General features: G+C 40.6%; 1 protein-coding gene across 1 annotated transcript in view; it reads left to right on the top strand.

Moving 5' to 3' along the window:
* Positions 1-17144, top strand: part of DEPDC5 (DEP domain containing 5, GATOR1 subcomplex subunit) — an 81870-nt gene that overhangs the window by 5287 nt on the left and 59439 nt on the right. Inside the window, exons 5-17 of the mRNA XM_016198524.2 lie at positions 39-124; positions 985-1068; positions 2184-2233; positions 4702-4771; positions 7978-8056; positions 8988-9049; positions 10004-10073; positions 10397-10469; positions 11946-12049; positions 12332-12406; positions 13115-13249; positions 14062-14123; positions 14268-14341. Of these exons, the coding sequence (XP_016054010.1) occupies positions 39-124; positions 985-1068; positions 2184-2233; positions 4702-4771; positions 7978-8056; positions 8988-9049; positions 10004-10073; positions 10397-10469; positions 11946-12049; positions 12332-12406; positions 13115-13249; positions 14062-14123; positions 14268-14341 (1024 nt within the window). The remainder of the gene's footprint in view (positions 1-38; positions 125-984; positions 1069-2183; positions 2234-4701; positions 4772-7977; positions 8057-8987; positions 9050-10003; positions 10074-10396; positions 10470-11945; positions 12050-12331; positions 12407-13114; positions 13250-14061; positions 14124-14267; positions 14342-17144) is intronic.

The following is a 17144-nucleotide window of genomic DNA, read 5'->3' as shown; positions in this document are numbered from 1 at the left end:
TTTCCAGAATGTATTACTAGATTTCTTCTCTGTTTCAGAAACAATCAGCGTGGACCAGACCGTGACCCAAGTGTTTCGTCTAAGACCTTATCAAGATGTCTATGTGAATGTAGTGGACCCTAAGGTATATCTTTGTTCTGGACTTCAAATATCTTTTTGAGATGATTATCACCCTTCCGCAAAATTAGGTCTCTAGGGAAATAATGAGTTACTGAGTATAGTGTTAGACTATTAAATATGTGGTCCTGTGTAGGTCATTTAGAGTATAGATAGCATGTAAGTTGTATTTAAAATACTCTCCCTCCTTTTTTTTGCTCTTCTTTTTGTAAGGATGTAGTCTTTTATTTTATTTTTTTAACTTTGTGTAATGTATGTATTTTTTTTGCTCCCCCCTTTTTAAAGATTTTGTGTGTATATGTTTGTGAACCTAAATGTAAAATTTTCTATTAAAATACTAAAATTTCTTATGTATTCTCACACTTTCCTTCTAGAAACGATGCTATAATAGGTAAAAATCATCTAGAAGATATTATTGACATTGTCTAGAGAAGTGAAGCACAAAGCTCAATGTCACATTTGTGTGTCAGAATCATGACTAAAACACAACACAAAGCAGTGTACAGATGACGTGTTGTGGAATTGTGCACCTGAAACTTGTACAATTTTGTTAACCAGTGTTACTCAGTAAATTCAATAAAAAGGAAAAAACAGCAACAAAAACAACAACAACAAAAGACTAAGGCACAGAATTACTACTCTGGTGCTCTTTCAACTTAACCAGGATACAGCTGCTGTAGCATCAGTCCTAGACTGATCACCTGTTCTCAGAAGCCTTTTTTGGCAGGATAAAACCTATTTGTCAAGTTTCTGCTATTGAATGGTCTTCCAGTAGTTCTTTTTTGCCAAAAGGTTCCTCCCTGTGACTGGGCATTGTTTTATGACTATGAAGTGTGGCAGAGACATATATTTGATTATTTCTTTTAGGATGTGACCCTTGATCTAGTGGAATTAACCTTTAAGGATCAATATATTGGCCGTGGAGATATGTGGCGACTAAAGAAAAGTTTGGTAAGATAACGATTTTTAAAAAGTCTGACTTTTTCCTTTATATTAATAATCCATGTTCCCATAGAGGTTAGAAGACCTAGTAAGGGAGTAGCGTTCACAGTCATTTCAAAGTGCAGCATCACAGACGATTATTATGAAGACTTTACGTATATTCTTCCATTCTCTTTTCATAACTGAACCTGTGACCTGGGTATGTGCCCTGACCGGGAATCGAACCTGCAACCTTCCAGTGCATTGGACAACGCTCCAACCAACTGAGCCACATTAACCAGGGCTCTTCTCATAGTTTTTTGTGTTGTTTTTTTAAGCTTTGTTTTGCTTGTTTATTTTCAGAGGTTTTTCCCCTGCGTTTTTCGTTTGAGTGGGAAATTATAATATTACTTATTTTACATTTGAGTGACACTCTACTCTTCAAATTTTCACTTGATTTCCTTTGTGCCTCACATGTCCTCCTTGTGGACAGGTATTTATTACCCCTAATTTACAGATGTGAAAACTGAGGTTGAGAAGGTAAGTGATTGGCCAAGACCGGGAAGCTAGTAAGTAGTCAGCACTGGGCTAAAGTCTGGATCTTGATGCTTCCAGCTTAGACAGACTGCTTTTGCTGTGTCCTCTCCCATTTTCCTTATTTTTAATTTACGTTTTCTACTTAAAATGGTAAGTTCATCAAATTTGTGAGCTGGTGCTAAAAATTCTCCTTATTGGACTTTTTAATTATTACGAAACAACAAATTACAGGTGGAATTTCCACGCAGTGTGTATTTTCAGAAAAAAAATCTTTGCTCATTTTTAATGGTTGGGGGGGTGTTCTGTTTTCTAAAATGAGAGCTAAATCTTCTGTATTTAAATGAGTATGTAAATGTAGGTATGTATGCAAACATGTGAGGATAAGCACATTGGTGAAGCTGGCCACTTAGCCACCTTAGTATTGTCTATACTTGCCAAACTCTTAAGAACCTACTTTTATACCTGCCCCAGCAGGTTTTGAGTGGGATACATCTATTACTCCCATGTTAATTGAACTTTGGGTTATTAAAGAGATTAGAAAGTCAGGAGACTTTCTTTATGACCTTTTATGGCCTTGATGTATTGTTGAATCGTCTCTCTTCCCTTAGGTCAGCACATGTGCTTATATCACCCAGAAGGTGGAATTTGCTGGCATCAGGTAGATATTACATGACTCTTTTTTTTTTTTTAATGTTGTTTTTATTGATTTTTAGAGGGGGGGGAGAGAGAATCATTGATGTGAGAGAGCAACATCAATTGGCTGTCTCCTGCACGCCAGAGATTGAGCCCGAAACCCAGGCATGTGCCCTGCCTGGGGATGGAACCAGAACCTTTTGGTTCACTGGGTGACACTCAACCAACTGAGCTGCACTGTCCAGGGCATGTGACTCTTGACTTATCTGCTAGGAAATGGGAGTAGGATCTGATGCAGCAGTGGGGCTGCAGACAGCATTTGAGGTATATGGATGTCCCTATGATAAAGTACATGATAGCTTAAAACATATCAGATTCTGTGATAGCTAAAACAAACCGAAAAAAACCCCCCGGAATGCGCTAGAGTACTGGCAGCTGCTGAAGCCACCTGGCGTTCTGTAACAGAGGGGGTCTGGGCTCATAATTTTAGGATTGGAAAAAGCCGTAGATGAAGGTGCTTGATCAAACCTTCTTGTTTTACAGATTAGGAAACAGGTTTGGAGACAAAAAATTTGCTCTCATTTGCTGCGTCTTTAAACCATATTGAATTACTCTTGATTTATTAAAATTATTTCTATATTTAAGTTTGTCAAGAAGAGAAAAAAGGGGACTTTTTGAACCCCCTTTAAATTAAAAAAAGCGTAACATCCACACAGTAAAGCTGTCAGTACAAAGAGGTATATAATGAGATATAAATCCTTCTCTTTAAAAGAAACTGTCTTTCCTGAAATTTACTGTATATATCCAAGCATATTTGCATCTGATTGACTCACTTCATGATGCCAAGATTGACAGGTGGGTCCCTGTGATGTCGTCTGAAGTTCCCCATCAACTTTTTACCTAATGGTTTTATCCATTGATGATTGTCACAAGATGGGGGTTTTCTAATTCAGTCATTCCTTCTACTTTTATTTGCCAGAATCATTTTGAAAGGAACTTTCACCAGCAACTAGGGTTATTTGATTAGTCTGAACTACTAATTGGGAAAGAAAGAAAAAAGAAAGGATTTCTTTTTTCCAAAAAGGGATGTTTTAAAAATTGTTGGAGGGTCAAAATTATTTGAAAAATCTTAGCAATTAAAGCACAACCTAAGAAGTGACTAAATCTCGAGCAGAACAAGAAATACAACCTAGACCCATGCCTTCCAATACAAGCTAGTCTCTCAGAGCTGTGGGCTAGGAGTCAGGAAACCTGTAGGCTACTCAGACAGTGTCGGTGATGAGCAGGCTGATGTCAGGCAGGTCAGGGAGTCTCTGAGTCTACTCATCTGCAAAATGAAATGGTTGGTTTAGAATCATTTTCTGTGAAGGACCAGATAGTAAATATTTTAGACTTTGGGCCACGTGGATCTCAGGTCTCTGTTGCAAATTATTTGCTTTTTCCAACCATTTTAAAATGTAAAAGTTGTTCTTAGGTGTGGGCCATACAAAAACAGGAGATGGGCTGGATTTGGCCTATAGGCTATAGTTTGGTGAGCGAGCCCTGGTTTCGAAATCTCAGATTCTTTTCATTCTTAAATTCCTTGTTTCTCTATGTAAATGCCCTCATACACACGGTGCTAGACGTAGAAATGAAAACACTGGCATAAAGGCGGTTTTATTATTATTTTATTCATTTACTTTTAAGCATAGTGACAAAATTTATTGGGATGAAAAGAAATAATGTGCCCTTGGGGATGTAGAGGGCAGTCAGTTTTAGACTTTTAAACATATATCCTGATGTTTTTCTTATTCATTCACAGTTAAATATAAACCACAAGTCTTCTACTGTTTTTCCAGAATATTTATTTATAGTCTTCCTACACTGACTCAAAAGCCACTTTTCCAAACCACATGAAGGCATAAAAAATAAAAAGATTCTCTGGGCCTCATATGATAAAAGAAAGTATAGTCATTTGTATAAAGTTGTAATAAGTAAGGATTTTCTCTAATTTAGCCTTCTTAACCTGGTAACTTAGTCAATAGTTAAGGATATATGTGTTTCATTACCTTGAGACCTTGCCTTTGAAACATTTTTCCTAAAAATATAAACATTTTTATTTTCTCTGAGTAGATTCCTAATGTATTCTTTTTTTTCCCTGATATGTTTTTATTGATTTCAGAGAGAGGAAGGGAGTGGGGGGAGAGAAAGAGATAGAAACATCAGTGATAAGAGAGTCATTGATCGAGCCCGCAACCTGGGCATGTGCCCTGACCGGGAATCGAACCCCGATCGCCTGGATCCTAGGTCGACGCTCAACCACTGAGCCACACCCGGCGGGGCTCTAAAAATTCTTGATGTTATGTAATCTGTTCACGGCACTATCTCTGGAAATCTGTACCTGGCCAGGTCCTTTGGGTATAAGTAACAATAGGGTGAGCCACCCTGAAAGTCACCAGTTTCTTCAAGGTTCATGTCAGACTTGTAATAACTTGTGTGTGTTTCTCCTTTCAGGGCACAAGCTGGTGAGCTTTGGGTCAAGAATGAGAAGGTCATGTGTGGTTATATCAGTGAAGATACCAGGGTAAGGCTGATAAATTGCTTTTTTCGTTTTGTTTCCCCATATTGTTATGTCTAAGTCCTGAAATTAAAACAAAACAAAACAGGGAAACAAGCAAAAGCTTGATACTCTCATTATGGCTACTGTCTGCCTGCCCACCCAAGTGGACTAGACTGCACTGTAATGTGGTCTCCTGGAAGTCTGATGTTTTATGGTTGGAGCTCTTCAGTTTGGGGCTGACCTTCATTTTCTTCTTCTGAAGGAGGTCAGTTTAATATCAGACATAGGGGTGTAGTGTCTAACTTGGAGGCTTCTGTGCCCACTAATAGCAAAAGTTAGACGCAGTAGAGGATCATGTTGGTAAACACGAATACAGACCTTTGCAAAGAAATCTCCTTATTTGCTTTCTATTCTGGTTGGAAAAATCCAGAGTTAACAGCTGTGACCATTACCCGAGATGGTGAAACCACCCGCCTGCTCTTTGTTCCCACCCCGTCTCCCCTGAGAGCAGTGGTTCTCAGCTGGGGGCGATAGTGCCTCCCCAGTGGTCTTCTGGCAGGGTCTGGAGACATTTTTGGTTCTCACAACTGGGGGTGTGTGGAGGGTGCTGCTAAACATGCTTCAATGTGTAGGACAGTCAATAAAGAAATATTTGGCCCCGATAGCTGTAATGTTGTGGGGCTGTTTTGTGCATTATGGGATGTTTAGCAGCATCCCTGGCTTCTACCCACTAAATGCCAGCAGCACCCTCCACTCCCCATCCTGCAAGTCCTGACAACCAGAAATGTCTCCAGATGTTACCAAATGTCCTGTGAGGTAGCAAAATTGCCCCGACTGAGAACCAGTGCCTTTAGAGGTAACCACTATCTGAATTTTATTTTTGTAATGTCCCTGTCGTTTGGTGGGCAAAAGCAGGTTTACAGTTCTTCTTATGGAAAAATACAAAGTAATACATAATAAATAATACAAAAATAAACTCTGTTCTGCGTACTCATGGCTGTAAACTTACTTTTTCCACCCCTGTGTATTATATTTTATTCTAAATAACATATTATTTGTCTGGTTATTTTTGAGCTTTATTCAAGTGGAATAAAAATGTATGCAGTCTTTGTTTTGTTTTTTAGCTAGCTTGTTTATATTTAATACTCTTATTTTAAATCTATAATTAGGTGTGTATTTGCTGGGTTATAGGTTCCACTCTGTGAGGTAATGCCAAACTGTTTTTCAAATTCTTTGGACCAGTTTATATTCCTAGTAGCAATAAATAAAGTCTCCTGTATTTTTTTCACTTTTTCCAACACCTGGTCTTAAAGTTTTAAAGTTCCTGCAACTCTAGTGGGCACAAATTGGTGTTTTGTAGTGATCTTAATTTGCTTTCCCCCCGGTTTTCTAGAAATTCTCTCCTAAGCATGACGTACAAAGACCATGATAATTTGTCGTTTGCCTACCTCTTCCACCTCATTCATTCATTTATTTAACAAATAATATAGAAGCACCTCTTGTGTGTCAGTTACTGTGCTTTTTCTCTTTTTTTAAAAAAATATGGTGCAGAACATTATCAGTAAACAACCTTCATTCTAGAGGGGAATTCAAGGTGGGGAATCCCCATTCCCTGGGGGTTCATGGGTGAACAGCACAGACAAGATCCCTCCTGGTAAGGAGTTTATACCCTAGTGGGGAGACGGATGTAAAATGTGGTAATTACAGATTATGTGAGAACTTCAAAGGAAATTAATTGGGTAATGAAAAGAACTAACTGAAAGTGGCCTCCTTAGTAAACATATAAGATAAATTAAAAATTCTGAGGGACACGGGGCACTGAGATAGAGAATAGCTGGAGACCCTTCTTTACAAAGGTGAGCAGAGAAAGTTTCTCTGAGAAGGTGCTGGAAACGGGAGACTCAGCCAGCACGTGGAGGCTGAGGAAAGAGTGTTCCACGCAGAGGAAACAATTTTAAGCGGCCAGCGTGGCAGAACCATAGGAAGAATGATTTCGGTCAGGAGGTAGACAGGTTCAGCCAGTTCGTGCAGGGTCTCGAGGGCCATTTATTCTAAGGACAGTTAGAATCCCTTGAAGGATTTTAAGTGTGGATGGGATACATGAATTATGCTTTTAAAAGGATCACTTACTTATTCAGTTGGATTTTGCTGAACCAAAAAAACCCAAAGTAACAGTGGCTAATTGATGCTTTAAGGTCACCTTTTTTCTCTCATATAAAAGAAGTGCATGGATAGACAGTTCATGGCTGGTATGACAGTGTCACAATTATTGGTGACCTGAGGCTCCTCTCTGTCTTCCTGTTGGGCCAGCCTCAGGACTGGGCTTCCATGATCCATCAGGAGCTGCTGTAGCCACCTCCGTACTTCCAGCAGAGGTGGGAGGAAGGGTAGATAGCGGGGTGCATTCTCCCACTTACCTCTTATTGGCCAGAATTTATTACATCTTCTTGGCTTAGGAGGATGAGAGGTTTAGTCTTTTGGTTGGGTCCCTTGCCTCCCAGAGTAGAAGCAGCTTCTCTTTTCTTGGGAAGATAGGATATAGGATAGGCATCCCTAGTACCTGCTGTCACCCCTCTGGCTCTGGTGCAGAGAGTTGTTTGGAGGGACAAGAGTAGAAGCAGAAGAGAGTTAGGGAGTTAGGAGACGGTGCCATGGACTAGGGTGGAAGCTGTAGCAGTGAGGGGACATGGGCAGATTTGAGAAATGTTTCAGGGTGGAGTCCACCGAACTTGCTGATGTATTGGATGTGAGGAGTGAAAGAAAGAGAATTGAGCAGCTGGGAAGATAGATCATGGTACCCTTTATGAGATGGAGAAGACCGGGGAAGAAATGGTTGGGAGAAATCAAAAAAAGAAGGGAGACAAACAGCCCGATTAAGAAAAGAGCAAATGCCCTGGCTCGTGTCGCTCAGTTTCAAAGTGAAGGACACATTTAAAGTTCTAATCAGCATTAACTAGAATTCTTCTAAGTATCTCTGAAAGACTTTTAAATACAGGAAATAATTGATTGAAAACTGTAAAGCACACGTAACTAAAAATAGCACTTTATACATTTATGTACATGCGCGCACCCGCACTCACACACATCGTAACCATTTTTAAGTGGGCAGCTCAGTAGCGTTAAGTATATTTACATTGTTGTGAAACGGATCTCTAGCACTTTTGCATCTTGCAGAACTGAAACTCTACATCATTGCTTTTTTAATGCAGTTATGTGTTTGTTTATTTCAGGTGGTGTTCCGTTCTACGTCGGCTATGGTTTACATATTTATTCAGATGAGCTGTGAAATGTGGGATTTTGATATTTATGGTACTGTTCCTAAATGCTAGTTGTAACTGCTAATGGGGAGAAGTTTCTGGTTTCTTCCAGGTTGTTGTCATTTACAGTAAGCTCTTGACATTCTCTAACGATGTGTCCTGAGATTTTTACAAATCCTCAAATGCTAAAACAAACAAACATTTTATCTACTTTATATATAATGAATTACATGACGTGGTAGAGTATTAAAAGGTAAACAAAAATATAAACGAAAGCACAATCACTCATAATTCCAAAAGATCTTTAATTGTTCTATGACTACAGGGTTAAAAGTCAGAGAGAGTGACTCTATGGCTAGGAACCAACACTTTCTTTGGTCTTATTTTTCATCCTATCATCACAGAAATCACCAGATTTGTCTCATTTTATTAGAATTACTACACAATAAGTAAAGAACAAGAAAGCTGTTATGAAGTGTGGAAACTATGTCCAACATACCAGCTTCATGGTACATGTAATTCAGATTTGTGTTTAGCAAAATTATAAATTAATTTTTGCTGTGTGTCATCAAGATTGCTCAAAAGCAGCAGGAACTGAAAATGGTAATTCATTGAATGTCCAGGGTTTACCAAGTCATCTTCTAACAAACTGTAAGCATCACTATGAAAGGAATCATGTTTGGAAATTAGATGGTTCTCTCATTTTGAAGACACACCATATTTTCCAGTCACCAAAGCCTTTTTAATCTTGCATTTTACCTTGAAGCTGTGGCCTTTTACTGAGTGAGGTGAATGTTAAATTTGACTCCAAAGAAAATCTAGGTTGAAACCATTTTTTATATATCTAGCTTTTATGATCTTGTTTTAAGATACAGCAGAACCTACCTTCTCTTTGACTAGTCCGATTTCTGTTACTTCACTGCCTGAAGAAATTGGAAGCAAAAATAAAAGATGGTCCTCACCCTCTTCTTGTCCCTTTTCAGGGGATCTGTATTTTGAGAAAGCTGTGAATGGTTTCCTTGCCGATCTCTTCACCAAGTGGAAGGTACGTTTCTTCTTACGCACTAAATTTCATTCAGCAAACATTATTCAATGCAGATTTTAAAAATACAGTATTTTTATTAAGCTACATTTAATTGAAGTATCTTAGCTAAAGCCTAAATTGATAAGACTCTAGATTTAAATTACTTTAATCACCCTCAACATTGTAAAGGGTGTTTATGAAAAACCCATCATTAATATCATACCCAGTGGTGAAAGACTGAAAACTTTTCCCCGTAAGACAAGGAACCTGCTGTCACCACTAGTATTCAACATTGTACTAGAAGTTCTAGCCAGAGCTACGTAAGAAAAAGAAATAGTAGCCCTGGCCGGGTAGCTCAGTTGGTTAGAGAGTCATCCCGATACTCCAAGGTTTCAGGTTTGATCTCCAGTCAGGGCTCCTACAAGAAGCAGCCAGTGGGCCCCCCCGGGCGTGGCTTAGAGGCTGAGCATCGACCTAGGAGCCAGGAGATCGCGGTTCGATTCCCTGTCAGGGCACTTGCCCGGTTTCGGGCTTGATCCCCAGCAGGGGCGTGCAGGAGGCGGCCGATCAATGACTCTCATCGTTGATGTTTCTTTCTCTCTCTCTCCACCCCTCCTCTCTCTGAAATCAATAAAGATATATTTTTAAAAAAGAAGCAATCAATGAATGCATAACTAAGTGGAACAACAAGTCAACGTTTCTTCCCTGCCTCCCAATTCTTTCTCTCTCTAAAATCAATTAAGAAAATAAAAGAAATAGAAGGCATCCATGTTGGAAAAGAAGACCGATGACATTGTATATGTAGAAAATCCTTAAAAATCTACTTTAAAATCTATTAGAGCTGTAATTACCTGATGTGATCTGATACTGTGCTGCCACGATGCCTCCTGGAATTGAGAGTACTGAGGTCGTGCAGGCTGCTTGATATTGAAGTAAATGCAGTAAACGTGAGCCTTTTTCTCTCCTCATGCCTAGGAGAAGAACTGTAGTCATGAAGTGACAGTGGTCCTGTTTTCTAGAACTTTCTATGATGCAAAATCTCTTGGTGAGTCGGTCTTTCTCCAAGTTATTTTTTGTTAAGCTTCTCACCCCCCTGCCCCCCCCATTCCTCATCATCATCTTTCCCTTTGCACTGCTCCATCTCTCTCGCCTTTCGAATTATGTGGGTGGTAAAATAGTAAATAGCACAGCCCATTCATGGATGCAAGAAGTCTGTGGGCTGTGATTTGTCTTAAAATCAACTTAATTGACATATAATTGTATTTATTTATTTTTGTGATTCATATGTTCAGCCCAGAAGAGGGAGCAGAGAAACTGCGAGTTTCTCTCTTCAGCCTGATCTGCATAGCTTTTCTTTCTCTGTTTCAGATGAATTTCCTGAAGTGAACCGAGCTTCAATTCGACAGGACCACAAGGGGCGATTCTATGAAGACTTTTATAAGTATGTTCTGGGTCCTTCGCTCCTTATTTTTGGTGGTTTCTTTCCTGACTTTAAAAAAAAAATTAAACCTTTTTATTTTAGAGTAATTTTAGGTTTAGAGAGAAGTCGCAAAGATAATCCAGAGTTCCCATGTACCCTTCACCCAGCTTTCCCTGTTAACATTGCATAACCGAGGTACATTTGTCAAAACTACAAGAGCATTACTAGTAACTAAGTTTCAGACTTTCCTCAGATTTCACCAGTTTCTCTACTCATGCACTCCTATTTTCCAGGATCTGGCCTAGGATACCCCTTAGGACTTTACAGACTTTTTGTGTGAAATATTTCAAACTTGCAGAAAAGAAGGAAGAATAATATAATAAACCCCCACACCCAACACCTGGCTTTAACAGCTGTTATCATGCCATATTTGCTTCGTCTGTTCTTTTTTTGCTTAATTTTGTTAGAGAATAAATTATAGACATTATAACATTTTGTCCCTCTGCGTATCTCAAGAATAAGGGCATTTTCATATGTAATTACCGTGTAACCACATTATAACCACAGTTATATAACCATAATCACATTTAATAAAATGAATAATAATTCTATACTATTGTCCAATATCTAGTACATATTCACATTTCCCTAATTGTCTCCAAAACAGCTTTTTGTTTGGTCTGCTTAAGTCTAAATCTAGAACAATTTCCCCTTTGTTTTCTCCCCTCCCCCACCAACCCTTGACTTAATGGAGAATCTGAGTCAGTAGTCAGTAGTCTGCAAACCAGTCAACCTCGGCGATTTTGCTGCCCCACCCCTCACATTTGGCAGTGTCTAGAGACATTTTTAAATTGTGAAAGTGGTAGTTGGTGGGGTAGAAAGGGGAGGTTAAGCTATTGGTACCCAGTGGGTAGAGGCCAGTGATGCTGCTAAACGTCCTACAATGCACAGGACAGCCCCCCGCAACCCCAGCAGAGTCATGTAGCCTAAAATGCCAGTAGTGCCCAGGTTGAGAAACCCTCTCTAAAGATTTGGTTGGATTTATGTTGAACCTTTTTAGTAAGACTTACCTCTTTGTTGATGCCTTGGACTTAAATTGCATCACCATAGGATACGGTTAAGTCCAGTTGTCCCAACAGTGCCACTGAATAAGGGGACACTTTGTAAGATAATGGACACATATCAGGTGTAAATGGATTGGGGGGGCTGGGTGAGAGGGTTGAAGGGGTTAAGCAAAGAAAAAAAAAACTCCTGGGGGTGGCGGGAAGGTAGAAGAAGGTAAAGGGGGGATAAATGGTGAGGGAAGGAGACTTGAATTGGGGTGGTAAGCACACAATACAATATACAGATTTTCTATTATTGTTAAGGTTTTTTCATTTGTAGAGCCAAATTGCCCTCTGAAAACACTAGTAGAAAATCCTTGCAACCCTGTAAGGGTCCTGATATCCTATATGTAATAGCTGCTCTGTATCTACTTTCTGATAATACTGCTTTCAGAGTGGTGGTGCAGAATGAGAGGCGAGAAGAGTGGACTTCCCTCCTTGTGACCATTAAAAAGCTCTTCATCCAGTATCCAGTGCTGGTGCGACTGAAACAGGCAGGTACTGCATCCACGTGACGGAAGGAGCAGCAGGGAAAGGAGGTGTAGGATGGAGGCTGGGAGATGAAGAGGGTCATGCTTGTTTCCCTTCCAGTGCTCTGTAGTTTCTGCTTGGGTCAGGTTTCTATTTCTGGTTGGGTCCAGTTCATTACAGATGCAGTAGATTCAGTAATGTCCCTACTACGCGGTGGGGGGGCCCTCTGGAGCCAGGTACCTTTGACTTGTTTTTTTTTGAGTTTATCTTTCATGAGCTGTTTTCCTTCTCTTGTGTCTTTTGCTTCAGAGGGCTTCCCTCATGGAGACAATTCTACCTCAGCACAAGGAAACTACCTAGAGGCCATCAATCTGTCTTTCAATGGTGAGTAAGGACACCAGCCAAGGGAGCAGGCATCTTGCTGACCTCGTGACCATGAACTTCTCTTTACTAATGCCAAAGACACAGATGTATTTGATGATGTTCACACCACCTACCCCCCAAATTAATTGGAAAGCATTAATGTCTGATGGCCGAAATTTAGCTCTTAGATCTTCTTTTGGGAAATTAACTTGCTGTTCTCATGGTAACCTAAGACTAAAGAGCTGGAAGGGATCTTCCTTGGGCTCTTAGTTTTACTAAACTGTGTTATTATTTTCACCCCATCCTTCAACTGTTTCTGGGTGATTTTTTTCCAATAAATATTAACTTCTCAAATTTACAAAGTCATCACAAGATTCTGATCCACCTCTTTGAAATATTGTCTGAAATTAATATTTGATTCTTAAAAGTCTCAATACAGACTCATTTATGGAAATTAATAACATGAAATTTGAGCCTTTAATGCTGCACAAGGCAAGTATCGATGGAGAGAGATTAACAAAGGCGGCAGTGACATCGTCTTGTGTTAAGCAGTTCTTAGTGTAGAAGGAGAAAGGCATGCGTGTGACTTTCTAGAAATCGGGTTAGAAGGTGGCAACTGCTATAATAGAAATACTGATAAAAATGCTCCGAAAGCAGAGATGCCTGCCAGTGGCTGGTGTCTGAAAAGCAGTAACATCCTCATTGGAGGACTTTTTGCTTTGTTTCAAGTGTTTGACAAGCACTATATCAACCGCAACTTTGACCGAACTGGGCAGATGTCCGTGGTGATCACGCCTGGGGTGGGCGTGTTCGAAGTGGACCGTCTACTCATGATCTTGACCAAGCAGCGGATGATAGATAATGGTAATTCTCCCTGGTTCATGCTGACTTACCCTTAGAACTGTGAGCTTTCCCTGGCCCTGTGCATTGGAGGTCTGGGGATGTCAGTGATATTAGGGGACAAAAAGTGTTCCATGGTCAAATTGGCTTGGGAGATGTTGGGTCATACACTGTTAGGCCCATTCCCTAATTGCAGATTATAATGTGAGCGTGCCCTGTTTCTCTCTAAAGGGCATAACTGGTACTCCAAGTTTCCTAAACATATTTGACTCTGGAGAGCCCTTTTTGGGGGGATTGTTTGAAGGAACCAGTGTCCCTCAGCCCATATTGGGAACTACCATTGGATCATCTAGTCCAGCCCTCCCTCCGTGATGTGCCATGCCTCCCCAGCTCACACCCCAGGCCCTCATTTAATTTGTGCTTCAACAACAAGATAGGTTTGAAATCTTACTTGCCAATAAAAAAGCTCTGGTAAGTGATGTGGATTGTTTTGCTTTTTACTGAGATGAAGAGGTTCCTTTTCCTTTCTGGCCTTGACACTCGTAATGGAGGCCTGGTTGTCTTTGTGACACATGATGATCTGCAACGCAGTCAGAGGCTGATTGTCAAGCACTGAATAGTGGCAGGTGTGACAGGACTTGGTAACAAGAAAGAACAAAATACATCTCTTTACTTTGCTGCGTAGGCAGTGCGGAGGAGGTTATAAATCGTAGCGTGGCAAGTTGGCTCTGCCTCATCTCCTGACCCGATGAAATAACATCAATAATAGATTGGAGCACTTATCTCTGCCTGTCCCCGCTCATCCCTACCCAAACTCTTTCTCTTTTCTTTTTTAGGAATTGGTGTGGACTTGGTATGCATGGGGGAGCAACCATTACATGCTGTCCCGTTGTTCAAGGTAATTCAATTTTGGGTTGCTTACTAAAGGCCAGTTTCCAGGGCCAGGGTGATCTTGACAATAGTTTTCATTAAATATAGAAGTTGGAGCAGTTTCATATCCTTGTTTTTTAGCTGATCTGTGCCTGACATTTTCTCCTTTCAGCTGCATAATCGGAGCACTCCTTGCGATTCTCGTCTGGGCGACGACTATAATATTCCTCACTGGATAAACCACAGGTGAGTGTGGTCTTGATTCATTGTAGGTGATAAGATTTTGAATTACTTCCTTGCCATTTTCTCTTCAAATCTGTTAAGTTCTTACTATAAAATCTTTTGTCAAGATGTGGAAACCCAAGTTCTAACGTTTGCTTAAAGCTTCTCTATGTGCAGAGCAGTGACATTAACATAAGGACAGTCTATGGTGAAAATTTTGAAGGACTTATTTCCGCTGCTGTCCCCAGCTCCTGTTCCCCATTCCCATGGACCATAGCAGACCAACATTGTGCCTGGCCTCCTCCATGTGTAGAAAGGTCCCCATAGCTCTTCTTCACATGGGACAAGGCCTCAGTGCTCCTGCTGAGTCGAGCTCAAGGGTGGTATCCCTCACCCCTCTGCCAGTGCGACTGCCTTATCCTGGTCCTCATCTTTTTGAACATCTGCAGTAATCTTAGTGACAACCAAAAATGTCTACAGAAACAGTGGCTAAGTGACTTTTCCTATCAAAAACCCTGCAGAAAGTTGGACTGTTTCTTTGAAACACTGCAGGTAGAGCTCATACCTTCTGGAAACTAGTAAGAACTAGATGTCCTTGAATAAACCTGCAGAAGTGAAAAGACTTGAGCTATTACTCCTTTTTAATGTTTTATGATTTTTTTTAAAAAGTAACTGCAGGTTTTATGGAGAATGCATTTGAAACCATTGGAAACTGGGAAGGGAAGTCATTCAGACTTAAAAAAAAATGTCTTAAACTTCTGCAGACATTGCCACATGTCTCCTGCGTGGCAAAATCCCTCCTGCCTTCCCAGTGAGAATCACTTCTTCAGACCAGTGCCTTTTCTTAAGCAACAGGGCCCTTTCTTCAAGTAAAAGTGTTACTTGGAACCAAACATATAAAAGGGAAAAGGGATTAGTGTTCCCCTGTGCCCTTGCATAGTAGGCCCTGATGTAGCACTAAGGAACACCAGGGGCCTGGGGACCAGCACATGCCAAGCACTACTCCACCTGGTTGCCAGAGTCATTTTTATGAAAACTAAATCCTCTGGCTCTCTTCCTCTGGTTTCTCATGCGACTTACTAAAGACTAAAGTGTTTGACATCTGAGGCCTCCTCTCCCACCACTCGCCCTCTTTTATTCTGCAGAACACCACATCTCACTCTCACATGTGAGCTTGTCCACCTAGTGGGCCTTCACCTGCCTTTTCCCTCCCAAATGCCCATGTGTCCTCTAACAGCCAGACCCCACATCTCTCTTCTTCCTGTGCTACCCCTGGTAGCCGATAGCCACTTTTTCTTTAGTGCTTCCAAAGCATTCTGCCCCTCCCTGGGTGGTCTGTTTTCAGGCAGGACTCACGAGAGGCAGAAGACCACTTGGTTTATGCCTCAAGCTCAACGGAACCTTCCCTTCTGGCTGCTGTTTAGTTGCAGATCTTGCTGGAGACCAGCTTGAAAATTCATCACAAATATTGATTTCAGCCGTAATATTTTCTTCATCTTTGTCATGGGTCACATTGCCCTAGTGTGGTGGTTGCTGCTGGTCAGTTGTAATCATTCATAAGTGAAGACCCAGTTTCATGAGCGAAGAATAGTCATTCTGCCAGCTCTTAAGGGTAGAGCACTCACATTGTAATTATCCTGTTCTAAACATGTCTTGCTCTTCTCAGGGAGCCCAGTGAGATACTCTCAGGCTGGTCATCCATGTTATTTCTTTACATATGTGAACATGTGACCGTTTAATGATGTTTAGTTTTGAGGGTTGTCGTGTTGCCTGAGGAAGTCGCCTTGAGAAAAAGCGACTACTTCATAATAAAATGCCTTCCTCCTCTCCCTCATTTTGTGTTTATATTACTGTTGTTCTAAAAACTTGGTTTAAGCCTGGCCAGTGTGGCTCAGCAGTTGAGTGTCAACCTAGGATCCAGGAGATCACTGTTCAGTTCCCAGTCAGCCCTCTAATTATTTTTGCATTTGTAATCTTTGAATAGACATTCAGATTCTTTTGCCAATAATTATATACCACATTTCACAGTTTTAAGTTTGGTTTAGGAAATAATTAAGGGCAAAAGTAGTTAAAACACAAAAAATGGTATATGAATTTTAGTATTTCAGTTTCCTCAAATCTTCCTTCATAATAACTTGGAAGTGTCCTGATTCATCACAATTTTTATCCTAAATTGGCTCTCTGATTCCAGTCAAGATAGAGGATGGATCCTCACCCAAGGGGCTTCAGGACCTCAGAGCTAGGAGGGCTGAGGCCTGCTTTTCACATCTCATTGTGCGCCTTGTTTGCTTGAGGCACTTGGGGACAGGAACAAGAGGACTTTCTGCCCAAAATGGATGGCTGCTCACAGGGGCCATTGTTCTTACCCTGTCAGCAAAGCCTCTTCAGAAGCAGGCAGATTGTTAGGCCAGAAACCCTACTGGACATGATCAAACTGTCATCAGTGAGAACTTACTGCTCCCAAAGTATTACTGGCTAATAATGAAGATTAATTCAAAAAGTAAATTAATGCCAGATCCATAAGAATTATAAAACTGGGATTTTGAGGCTGTCACAGGATGTAACTGAAGTCTGTCTTCGAGTTTATAACCCGAGTTCCAGAGAGGTTAAGTGGCTTGCTGGGGGTTGAACAGCAAGTTCACGGCAAAGCCACAGCTATTAATATGAACCATTTGCAATTATGATATTAGACTGTCTTAGACCTTCAGACACAGCAATTTCATGTGGTTCAATCTAATAGAAACTGACTGACATCACTTCATTACTCAGCTCTTTTACAATTAACATCTGGAAAGAGAGTAGCATCCTCTACTTCGTGTCTTTCTTG

Source organism: Miniopterus natalensis, chromosome 20, assembly GCF_054644295.1.
Source record: "Miniopterus natalensis isolate mMinNat1 chromosome 20, mMinNat1.hap1, whole genome shotgun sequence".
NCBI lineage: Eukaryota > Metazoa > Chordata > Mammalia > Chiroptera > Miniopteridae > Miniopterus > Miniopterus natalensis.
Note: the sequence above shows the minus strand (reverse complement) of the source record. Positions and strands in the feature narration are given on the sequence as shown.